General features: G+C 43.4%; 1 protein-coding gene across 2 annotated transcripts in view; it reads left to right on the plus strand.

Moving 5' to 3' along the window:
• Nucleotides 1–12,590, plus strand: part of SMPD3 (sphingomyelin phosphodiesterase 3) — a 228,625-nt gene that overhangs the window by 186,830 nt on the left and 29,205 nt on the right. For both annotated transcript variants that reach the window (XM_006117573.3, XM_006117574.4), the window contains 2 exons: nucleotides 6,988–7,063; nucleotides 11,154–11,309. In XM_006117573.3, coding sequence (XP_006117635.1) covers nucleotides 6,988–7,063; nucleotides 11,154–11,309 — 232 coding nt within the window. The remainder of the gene's footprint in view (nucleotides 1–6,987; nucleotides 7,064–11,153; nucleotides 11,310–12,590) is intronic.

Consider the following 12,590-nt stretch of genomic DNA (forward strand, 5'->3'; position numbering starts at 1 on the left):
ATTTGGCCCCGTGTAGCCCAAGATGTGCAAATTGTGTATCTTTTTCTGATAAAACTCTGTAGTCTAAATGTAGCCTTCTTGTCTCAGATTTGAGCAATATGTTGGTCAAACACTGACCATGTGACTGAGTTTTGTGAAGATGGAAACTCCTTCCAAATCTAACCTATCACAGGGACAGTAAATGTCTGGGTTGTTTTCTCACTGTCCTACCTGTAGAACTCTCCAGATGGAGTTGCCACAATATTACACAGCCCTTAAAATAAAGCACTATCAAACAATGCATTACTTACTTGTGTCACGACTTAATAATATTGTGGAGTTCCTGTAGCTAATCTAGCTATATATCCTTTAGTGCTTTTTCATTTACAGAATAATAAATAGAATATTTAATCAAATTTTACTTAATATTATTTAGTTTACTAGTTTGGGGAGTTTCTGGTTTTGGCTTTTGCTGTTGCTAGGCAGTGGCAGAGAGATTGCAAGGATTTTTTCTCCCTGTTGTTACCATCAATCTTTTCTTCTATCATAACTACTGACAGGGATTCTGCCCTAGGGTATTGGTGCCATCCATTGAAACAGAAAAATCAGCTTTCTGTTACAAAGTGGCGCAATAGTAAGTTTGGAGAAACGGCTATTCAACATGCAATTGAACACTGATATTTCCATAGAAATACTGGCCATGTTAAATGTTTGGCTATTACTTGGTACTGTTTTTTTGGAAACTTCAAAAACATTTGGGGATGCCTCTTCCATTTCTGTTCACACATACATATTATGCATATACTTTGTGTTTGTGTGTAAGTGTAATAAAATACGGTCTGATATATAATATAAATAAAGTTACAAGTACATACCTAAATCATATCTGTGCTTCTCAGACCAATTTTAAAGGTAATGTGGCATAAGTGAGTCCATTCTAACAAGCCTTTTCAGCAGGCTATAAAACTTATGCAGACTGATCTTTCAGACTGAAATTTTCCATGTTTGGTCACCGCCTGAAAGTGAAAATGGATCACCCCGTTTTGGACACAGATGTGTAAAGTATACAATCTTGCCACAATAGATTATAGTTCTACAACTTCTGTTTTTCCCTTTGCAGGGTGGAGCATGTGGCTTGTCTTGCCTCAAGTGTAAGAAAAATGTGTAATTTGCCAGAAACCCAAGTAGTGTAGATTTCCTTTTTGGAAGTCTACTAAAAAATCTCATTTCACTTGGCTGAGTTTAGATGGCTTGAAAATAGATATTGTGTCCTGGTTTGTGTTATAGGATTGAGGCGTGTTGTTTTTGTAAACCCCAAGGAGATTACTAAGGGTGTGTCTAGACTACAGGGTTTTGTCGACAAAAGTGGACTTTTGTCGACAAAACTATACCTGCGTCTACACTGCCGCTGAGTTCTGTCGACATAATGTCAACAGAACTCAGCAGTTTTGTCGACGGCTGTAAACCTCATTCTATGAGGAACAATGCCTTTTGTCGACAGAGTTCTGTCGACAGAAGGCGTTATTGCATCTACACTGTCATGTCGACAAAGCAGCTTGCTTTGTCGACAGAACTGGCTGTAGTCTAGATGCTCTTTGTCAACAGACGCTTTGTCGACAATATCTGTCGATAAAATTTCTATCGACAAAAGCCTGTAGTCTAGATGTACGCTTAGATTCCTGGGGCTCTGTCAGCTAGCAGCTCAAGGACAGGCATACTGAGTTTGCCTTGGCTCCCCCTCCTTACCAGAGTCAGAGTCTGCCCGGCAACCTATAGGGAGTGAGATGCTCCTCTCAGAGAGTTCGGGGGGGGGGGGGGGGGGGGGAGGAGGAGTCTGGAGCCAGTCAGGGCAAGGGGAAGGCTGGCTATGTGGGAGCTAGTAAGCCCTAGGCCTGCATGCAGAGTTCCCCCTGAGAACTAGCCTCTAGGGACCTGAAGGCAGGATCCCTCAGCTGGGTTTTATGTCTCCCCTGTTGAGTCCCAGTTTGTGGAGTTTTCTGGGAGGCTTCCTCATCCAGGCTGAGTTGGCTCTCCGGCTCCCTGGGTTAGCTCTGCTCTGTCTGCTGGTTCGGGGCTGCTGCCTGCTGTGTATGTGTCTGAATGCTGGGGTAGGAGATTACAGTTTGAATTTTGGTGCAGTTGTGTGGCCTGCACTTTGACCCTTGCGCCCTTTGTGGTGAGGGGAAATTCTGGGACCGAAGCAGCCTGATTCCTGCCCGAAGAGGATCCCTGCTGGAAGAGACCAGCCCCTCTGCAGTGACTGAGTCATCTCTGAACCTGAGGCTCATTCATGGAGTGTGTGAGTGCACCATCTTTTAGTTAGCCAGGGAATTTGTTTGGGGATTTTACAACGTGCTGCATATTAAACCTGTGGAGGGATTTACCGCCTTTTCCTACTTGTGAGTCCTTTGGGCTGTACTGGACCTAGTCAGCCCCACTGCTAAACCACTGCAGAGAAGAATTTATGGTCATAAGTCATCAAGGGCCCCAACAAAGTACGCGTACCAACGGGACACTAACCTTACAGTTGCTGGGCACTGGTGAACCTAAAAATAGTGTTTTACCCTGTGGTGTTATATTTGTCTCCTGTTTAATATGTTTGTGTTTATTATAGTGTATGTCTTGTGCTATTTTCTGGGAGTCTCCAACTATCTGGCAAATACATGGGGATTGCCCTAGGTTAGAATTTTCCTCCCAAGGTGCCCTGGTGACCCTGCCAGGAAGGAGTGAGGGGGTGGAGGCACTGCCAAAGAAATCCATCGGAAAAAATAAAGTTGAGTGGGTGGCAGGATCCAGAAGAACCCAGACCTATCCATCAAAATCTGGAAGGAGATTGGCTTTAAAGAAGGTAACCAGGTGGAGAGGGGGCACTACATTTTTAAACTAACAACAGTGTTGTATTGGCACTGCACCTGCTGCATAATGTGAATGTGGAAAACAGCGTGTATGTAATGAGACAGCCTGCAAGAACAACTTCTCGCAGAAAGGCTCCTGAAAGAATCAGTGGTATTTAGCTAGGATTCCCAGATATCCCTATGGGTCTGTGAGGATATACTGGCTTTGGGAAAAAACTGCTGAGTTAATTCCAAACATCTCCTGTCCTCATTCCACTTCTACCTCCATGAAGATCACAAACTAAAGTCTGAACACACTAAATTTCTCTACCTCTTTGCAAAAGTAACCCATCTTGGACAATGCAAATAACTTCTACAGGTGGAACCTCTCTGGTCCAGCTCCCTTGGGGGTCAGTCAGTGGTACTGAAGACAGAGTTTGCTGGATCAGCGGAGGTTCAGGCTCCCCTCCTGGCTGTTGGCCCTGCTCCCTACCACAGACCCACTGCCCCCACCCCTGCTGGGGGTGTGCTTCCTGCCTGGGGCCAAGGCTGTGCTCCTCAGCATGCTGATCCTGGCTGGGGCTGCACTCTCACCGCTAGCCCAGGTTCAGGTCTGGCCCTACCATGAGGCGGCCTTAGGTGCCAGATTGTGGGGGGGCCACTAGGACCCAGAGTGTAGAAAATTGTGTCTGCTGCTGGTGCATATGTAGGTAGCAGAGCAATACCATGAAAAGAGTAGAACAGGAAGAAGGCAGAATTGAGACCTTTCAAAGTTTTGGCCCAAGCAAGGGGGAATGGGGACGTCATTAGAACTCCCCTCCTCAGGTGTCAAAATGTTGTGGGCCAGCCCTGGCCTTGCTGCATTCCCAGGTGTTGGAAATCTGCCTCTGGCCTGAGCTGGGCTACACTGCCCACTCTGATGGTCTCAGCCAGGGACATGCTGCCAGTCCTCGCTGGCTGAGGCTGTGCTCCTGACCCTGGACCCGCTGCCTCCCACTGGATGGGGCTGTGCTCCCTGCTGCCAGCACCACTGTGCTCTCCACCATCCTGGCCTCGCACTCCCATCACCAGCCCAGCCCCTGAACCTGGCCAGCAAGGCTCTCTGGCCCAGCAATATCCATGATCCTCCCTGACCATGGAGGTTGCCAGACCAGAGTGTCCCGGATTTCAGAGCTTCAGCCTGTACAGAAATGTATAAACTCTTGCATTAAAATATCATTGCTAGGCCCCCTTCAACAAAGTATCTCCAGAGATGCACTGCAGAATAGCTAACTATGTGTGAATGATAATGTGCTCCCAAAGTGCAGTTAGAAAACTGGCTAAGAGATGATTGAGGAGGCTAGGGCCAGACCAATGTAAAATATTTATTGTGTGCCTTCCTTCTCCTGGACAGTTGGAGAACCTGAAAATTCAAATAAATGGACACAACTCTACCCATCTTAAAACTAGGCAGCATTTTTATTTAAGCGTGTCAGATGAAATTTTAAGGCTGGCTTCATCAAGCCTAGTGATAACAGGAGTCATCAGCAAAGCTATGATTTTTTCTTTCAGTGATTGCTCACGTCCATTCCATTTGGGTGTGCATGCACGATTGCCAGAAGTTTCTTCCCTCAGCAGTACACATCAGGCTGAGTGTACCCCTGCTGGCCCTCTACCCCTTCAGTTCCTTCTTACCACCCATGACAGTTGTTGGAAGGCTCTTCTCTTGCCAGTGGTTCTTCTATTAATAGTTGCATCTTTATAGTTAGTACAGTCATATTGTTAGTTCTTTTAGCAGTGTAGTTATAGTGTTAGTGAGTGGGGTTTCCCACCCCACTTTTGTTCCACCGCATTACAGTATACCCAGGCCTCAGGGCTTTAAGCCCTGCAGACAGAGCTTTAAGCCCGTGCCATGCGATGCGTGTCTAAAGTGCCAGTGAGAGGGTCACCAGACAGGTAAGTGTCATGCACCAAAAAACACGGGGATACACCGTCCACCTTGACACCAACCCCATTGATGCCACTGGTACCTACAGCAACACTGACATCCACACAGATGCAACCCCTGTGGTGGTCATCAGGCACCAGGGCAAACTGACACTGACTGATATCTTGGCAAGTATCATAGCACCAATCACTGGCACCAATCTCTTTAGCACTGCCTTGGTCAGCTTCTGAGTTTTCTTTGGAGTTGGAGGCAGAGTCGGTCACATCCCACACAACTGGGCACCAGTCCCACTCCTGGCACTGGTCCCAGCACTGCCCCAGCACTGGAGCACTGCCCCTCAGCCTACACACACCACCTGGCCACCTCAGTAGCCCCATGCAATGGCCCTTTTGGACCCCTTGGGTCTGTCATCAGGCTAGGACCCACCAACACCTAGGGTGTGTCTAGACTACATGCCTCCGTCGACGGAGGCATGTAGATTAGACAGATCGGCAGAGGGAAATGAAGCCGCGATTAAAATAATCGCGGCTTCATTTAAATTTAAATGGCTGCCCCGCTCTGCCGATCAGCTGTTTGTCGGCAGATCGGGGCAGTCTGGAAGCGCCGCGTCAACAAAGAAGCCTTTCTTGATCGGCACAGGTATGCCTCATGAGACCAGGTTTACCTGTGCTGATCAAGAAAGGCTTCTTTGTCGACGCGGCGCGTCCAGACTGCCCCGATCTGCCGACAAACAGCTGATCGGCAGAGCGGGGCAGCCATTTAAATTTAAATGAAGCCGTGATTATTTTAATCGTGGCTTCATTTCCCTCTGCCGATCTGTCTAATCTACATGCCTCCGTCGACGGAGGCATGTAGTCTAGACGTACCCCTAGAGTGGCATTAGGTTACTCAGTTGCACATGGTGCTCATTTGCCATGCCACTCCCAGGAGCTCCTAGATCGGAGTCTAGGGCTAGCCTCCAAAAGGATAACCCCAGGCCTCCTCTTGAGGGTGAAACTTCTGCAATCTCACGGTCCTCTCACATCCAGCTACCTACTTGGGATGACGTGGAGTTCATGCAGGACACTGAGGACCAAGCTAACCTTAGGAAATCATCCCTGTCCTTCCCAGATGAGTCTGTGGTGGCACATTACACTCTTTACCTGCCATGGACAGAAGGGCCCGTCATGTTTGCATGAAATGGATGGCTCAGAATTTGGAGGTGCAGGCCAAGGAGGTTGCAGAGAGTCTGACCCAATAGTAGATGTTTGGAGGCCAATGGACCATCTAGAGTAGATCTCCCACTCACTAAGACAGTGGCAAATACTACTAAGGTGCTGTAGCAAACTCCAGCTTCTCTGCCCCCAATAGCAAGAGGGATTAAGCATCGATATTTCCTCCCTCAAAGAGACTATGAGCACCTTTTTACACATCCTCCCAGAAGTGCTTTTAGTGGGGCAAGTTGCTAACAGCAAACAAATGTCTCATTAGAACACAAAGCAAAATTCTCCAACATCCTTATTTTCTCTTCCTGCAACAAACAGTATCACCGGGCAATAGTAAAATAATGGGCATGAAAACATTGTGTATAGCTTTGTTTTTCAAAGCCTCCTTCCCTTCTTCTGAATTCCAGTTTCTGTACATGTCTAGATTTTTGTCTGTGTGGAGTCTGCTAACCAGTCTCATGTTAAAACCAGCAAGGAGTCCTGGGGCACCTTAAATACTAACTCATTTGTTTGGGCATAAGTTATTGCAGGCTGGAGCTCATTTGTCAGATGCATTTGATAGTCTTTAAGGTGCCACAGATGCCTGGTTGTTTTTGCTGAAACAGACTAGCACAGCTACCCCTCGGAAACTAGTTTCATGGTGCTTCTGAGCAGAGATTTAATTCTGCACACACCAGAAGGGACTTGGAGGACTGAGGCTGGCAAGTTGTTTGCAGGCAGATAACCCAGTGAGATGTGAACAGGCAAGAGAGAGTAGCAGGGAATTCTTTGCAGTTTGAAGTAGCAGTGGCCAGAGAAGGAATTAGGCAGTGAACAAACAGAGCAAGTGTGACTTCTACTAGAGCAAAATCTCCTGTGTTTTTTGCCTCTCTTAGAGCCATTTAAATACTTAAAGTGGCAGTGGATGAGACAAGGAAGGAATATTTTCAGAAATGTAGCTCAAGATCTTCCACTAAATAGCTGAAATCTTATATTCTGCGAAGAGCAGGTCTTGATCATAGTGACATGTTCATTTACAGTCTTCTTTCTTCCTTTCTCTCAGGTGCAAGTGGGAAGTACACCTCAGGACCAAAGAATTGTGGGATACATTTCCTGCACTCACTTGCAAGCTCTAGCAGGTATTTTCTAGATTTCCTTTTCTCAGTGTTTCTCATTGTTTTTTTTCTATTTCAGGAATGTCTCTATTCAAGTGCAGAGCAGCATATTAGCAAAACATCTTTCCCCATCCTGCTTTTGCAACAGTGTCATGCTAGTAGCAAGGGGATGGAAAAAGAGAATAAGATATCTGTAAAAGCTACCCTTAATACATTCTTCTTCAACTTCTTGAAACACACACAAATGTAGGAAACCAATAAAGCTTTTAGTAAGAGTTGAACAGCCCATCGGGACCTGAATCTGTGCAGCACTGAACACCAGCTACACTCTGTTGGCATAAAAATTGTGAGTGCTCAGCTCCATGCAGGATCAGGCCGATAGGTATCAAAGTGACTTCCAAGCATTAGGTACAATGGAGAAATAAACCATTTTTTGAAGCATTTGTTTGGTGAGTCAAAACCATCACTATTATTATAGGCTAGAAGATTTACCTGGAGTTGCGTGGGTCCTTAATTCAATTAATTTTTGTTTTTCTTCATTTAAATCATTGCTCTGGGTTGGGGTTGGGGATGAGGGGCTCAGTATGCAGACTGTTCTGGGGAGACAAGACTACCACAGACCTCTGTCACCACAGCAGCTTGGGGCCATTGAGAATTGCTTCTCCATATTGCTGCAGCTCCAGCAGGCATAGCCAGTGGAGAGGTTCATGTCTCCAGTGAGAAATGCAGCAAACTGCTCATTTTCCCCATGCTTCCTGATGAAGGGAAAAAGCCAGCCAATGTTCCCGTACAAATTGGAAGGGGTGAAGGAAGGATCTCATGGCCCCATTTTCCTTTATGGGAACTGGCTCCCTGGCCAGTCGGACAATAGCAGCAGAAAAAAACAGGACACTATGGGCAATTGTGGGCATGAGGCTCCTGAATTCAGCAGCTAAAGGGGACACAGATTACTGTCAAACAAAGTTTAAACAAAACATTTTGACACTCCCAAATTAACTTTTTTTGAATTCTCCAGCCTAGGCAGAAAAGTTGAATTTTGAATTTTTCATCCTAACTTGGGGACAAAAAACAAACTTTGATTTTTGATCTTTTCCTATAACAAGTTATTTCCCAGAATCCAAAGTTACCATTTTCTGAGACACATTCTACCACAATGTAAGTTTTCCTATATCCTGAAAAACCATGCTATGTCAAGCCAGTCAATCATATAATCATAGGGTTCGAAGAGACCTCAGGGGGTCGAGTCCAATCCTCTGCTAAAATCAGGACCAATCCCAAATAAATGGTCCCAGCCAAGGCTTTGTCAAGCTGGGACTTAAAAACCTCCAGGATAACAAAAATGATTAGGGATTGAGGAGAGGCTGAGCGCTGGAATGGGTTACTTAGGGAGCTGGTGGAATCTTAAGGTGTTTTATGTATGAACCTTCACTCTGATCTGGATCAGGATCTCCCCCCACGGTACGTTGGCCAACCAACAAGCAGCACCCCTTGGAGCATAAGCGTGGGAGTGGAGCTTAAAGCTGATAAGCACAAGGACTCATCATGCAAACCTTTACTCTCGTGAATATGAGAATGGATTCCCGTCTAGGTCAAGGCACTGTTAACCTGTGGAACTCCTTGCCAGAGGATGTTATGAGGACTAGGAATTTAACAGTTCAAAAAAGAGCTAGATAGTTTTATAGAGGTTAGGTCCATCAATGGCTATTAGCCAGGATGGGTAGGAATGGTGTCCCTAGCCTCTGTTTGTCTAGAAATGGATGACAGGAGAGGGATCAGGTGATTACCTATTGTGTTCCCTCCCTCTGAGGCATCTGGTATTTGCCACTGTCAGCAGACAGGATACTGGACTAGATGGACCTTTGGTCTGACTCAGTATTGCCATTTTTATGTTCTTTTGAGATGGGCTGGAGCCATTGTATCCTGTTTCCTAGAAAGCAAAACAGGACAAACACACAAAAGTTGAAAGAGAGAGAGAGAGAAAGAAAGAATGTGGTTCTCATCTAGGGCGTGTCTAAACTACATTCCGAATGGGCCCAATCGAAAATGCAAATGAAGCGTGGATTTACAAATCTCATGCTTCATTTGCATAGTTGCATGAGAACGCTTTTTTGAAAAAGGGTTTTTCGAAAAAGAAACCACAGTCTCTGTGGGGTTCTTTCAAAAAAGAACCCCTTTTTTTAAAAAACCTATGCTCCTGAAAAAATGAGGTATACGGGTTCTTTCGAAAAAGGGTTTTTTTTTTCCAAAAGAATCCCGTCTAGACTGCGGTTTCTTTTTTGAAGAACCCTTTTTCGAAAAAGCGCTCTCACTTGATTATGCAAACAAAGCACGAGATTTGTAAACCCATGGTTCATTTCCATTTTCAGTTGGGCTCATTTACATTTGTCTTTCGAAAGAGCAATGTAGTTTAGACATAACCTCTGGCAAATTTATAGCTATATCAAGCTGTTTAGGGGATTTTTTTTATCTGCCCTTATGCTCACAGGCTTATAGTAATGTTGCAAAATATGCAGGCTTGGTTAACTAAGCACAGCTCTTGTTTGAAGACTAAAGGAGAAGCATAGGAAAGAAGAAATAAGGCAGCGAAGGAAAAACACACACAGGATTGGGGCATGGAGTGACATAGTCTCACATTCGTGGTGGCAGTCAGAATTCAGCCTGAACTGATGGAGGTGGTAATGTCATCTGAGGCTATGTTTACACTACACTTCTTTTTTTAAAAAAGATATGCAAATTGCGCTTTGCGATTTGCATACCTTTTTCCGATTGTTTTTTCAGAAGAGGCTTTTCTGAAATTTGGCCCATCTACACTGGGTCAAATTTCGGAAAAACCTCCTCTTTCGGAAGAGCCCGTCTTCCTCGTGAAACGAGGTTTACAGGGCTTCTGAAAGAGCTCATTTGCTCTTCTGCAAAAAAATGTCAGAACTGCAGACGCGTTCCCTAGACACTCGGTAGTGTAGACATAGCCTGAGTCTCTCTCTTGTCTCTGTCTGGTAAGGACAGGTCTTGAGATCAGGATGAATAAGTGATGTTACTTGACTTATGATCTCACATTGTTCTTGTTTACCTGTCATGATTGTAACAGTCCTCGAAATACATCGATGGGCTTTTTTGTTTGGACTTATTGAGTCTGTCTCCTTTTTGCACCTTTTCCTCCATTTGCTGTTATAGGTTATTGTAACATGTTACTAATTTTCATTAACTTTTCACAGATGAGCTCACAATTGGAGTAAACAAATTAGGTTGTTTGCACATACTATAGTTAGAAGGCTGTTCTAGAGCCTCACTCCTCTGATGTTCAGAAGCCTTTTTCTAATTTCCAGCCTAAATTTATTCCTGGCCAGTTCATATCCATTTGTTCTTGTGCCAGCACTGTTATATAGCTTAAATAGCTTTTTTCCGTCACTGATTTTACAGTGGTGCATGCCATAATAAAGCCCTTGGGGAAATTCATAATTCTGTAGTCCAAGGAGTGTTTGAATGGGTAGCATTTGAATGTGTAGCAAATAGTGAGAATAAAATGAAATCTTGACCATCTATCCTGTGCATTGAATGGAGCAGAGGTTCTTTGGACAAAATAGTTTGCAATCATGTAATTAAAGACTGTATCATAATGCATATGGCATCTTAATTCTAGAACTTTTTAACTTAATTATTCTTTACTTTGCAAACTTAATGTTATACAAATTGCATATCAAAAACTACATTTAACGAGCGTGACACACCCTGTGCAGTGAGCTAGCAGAAGTGCTACAGATCATTTAAGTCACATTTCAACATTTTTTCCAGGACTTATGTATAAGGTCTCTGCACAGAGAGTAAATTTTATTCATACTGTCCAAAACAATACCAACCACTTTACATACAGATTGTAAGCTATTCTTTGCCCCAAATTGTTTAAATGTACACCGTGCAGTAGAGGAAAAGATGTGATAGAAGGGCTTATTTAGAGAGAGTATAGGTAGAAGGAGTTGGAGTGGTTTCTTTTTATCGTCCACCTGTGTATTTTGTTTTATGTCTCTACCAATGTCCATTAGCTGCTCAAGATGCATGCAACATTTTGAGTAATTATGTTCCCTGGTACTCCAGCTTTTTCATTTCATGCTTCCCATAGGAGACACTACTGTTCGATGTGAGCAACTTGATCTGCTTCAAGATTGGCTGGCTGATTTCCGAAAATCTACCTCCTCCTCCAGCACAGCCAATCCAGAGGAGCTAGTGGCTTTTGATGTGATCTGTGGAGATCTCAACTTTGACAACTGTTCATCTGGTGAGACAGGCTGGGTGTGCTATTTATGTTAAAGAAAAAGTTAACTCATGTACAGTACAAAATAACTCCTATCCTCTCATATTATACCTTTGAATAAGCTTTTTAAAAAACTGCTGCTAAGATATAGTTCCAGTCATCACTGAAGAAGTTAATTAATCTGGTTTGGATAGATATAGTTAAAATGCAAAAATTCAAAATGTTGACTACCCCTTCATTGCCTGGTCTTGTCTCCTATTACAGTATGCTTCCACTTGGCACTCAGGATTCATATGAGATGAATAATTTACTATACCCAGCTTTGGATCGATTGTGCTCAGCTTAGTTATTGCATCTCCAATTTCAAATGAACACAGAAGTTGAGTAGAAAAGTATCTAAAGAACAAATACTGAAGTTGGCAAGCACTCTGATTTGGCTTTTGAAATTATGAATCAAGCATTCTAGACCAGATTTATTGACTGAATTTTATTGATAAAGCAAAAGTGTCCGTGTTTTATTGACTTGGAGGTAAATCAATTTTAGCTGAACTCAGATAACAGCCAGTCAAAATTCAGATATTTACTTGTGTAGCTTTGCTCCAAATTTTAATATCTTAGGATATCCTGGCAGGTAAACATAATTCATTTAAACCAATAAGAGCATATCTACGCTAGAAAATTATTTTGAAATAATAACTCCTAAAATAACTATTTTGAAATAGTGTATCCACACTACAGAGAAGCCTTGAATTTAGTCCGAATTTGGCTCTATGGACACGCTACCTCGACTTAGAGCCCCAGGAAGCACTGTGCAGTAATTACTTTGAATGTCTCTAGGGAGTAGTTATTTCGAAATTGCATCAGTGGAGCAGCCACATTACCACTATTTCGAAATAACTATTTTGAAATAAGCGGTATTCCTCATGGAAAACAGGAGTTATTTCAAAATAAGAGAGTTGGTAGTGTGGACGCTCCACTTGTTATTTTGAAATAAAGGGAGTTATTTGACATGAAAGTTGAAATTAAGTTGATCACTTCCATTTTCTATTTATAGTCAGTTTCACTTTCTGGTTCTCATGCATTCAGTTAGAACAATGCTGCAGTGTTTTGGTTTACAATTCTGCAGGAGAACGTTTTAAGTTTAAAAAATCTTTGCTAGATAATGTAATTAGAATGAAAATATAGGTTTTGTTTTTTTAAAGTATGAAATCTAGATATTTACCAATTTTACTCTGTAAAGAATCTGGAAGTAAAAATATTAACTGAGCATTTTTAGATTTGCCAGCTTTCTACATTGTTTATTAC

The sequence above is a fragment of the Pelodiscus sinensis genome, chromosome 12 (assembly GCF_052426305.1).
Source record: "Pelodiscus sinensis isolate ZL-2025 chromosome 12, ASM5242630v1, whole genome shotgun sequence".
Taxonomy (NCBI): domain Eukaryota; kingdom Metazoa; phylum Chordata; order Testudines; family Trionychidae; genus Pelodiscus; species Pelodiscus sinensis.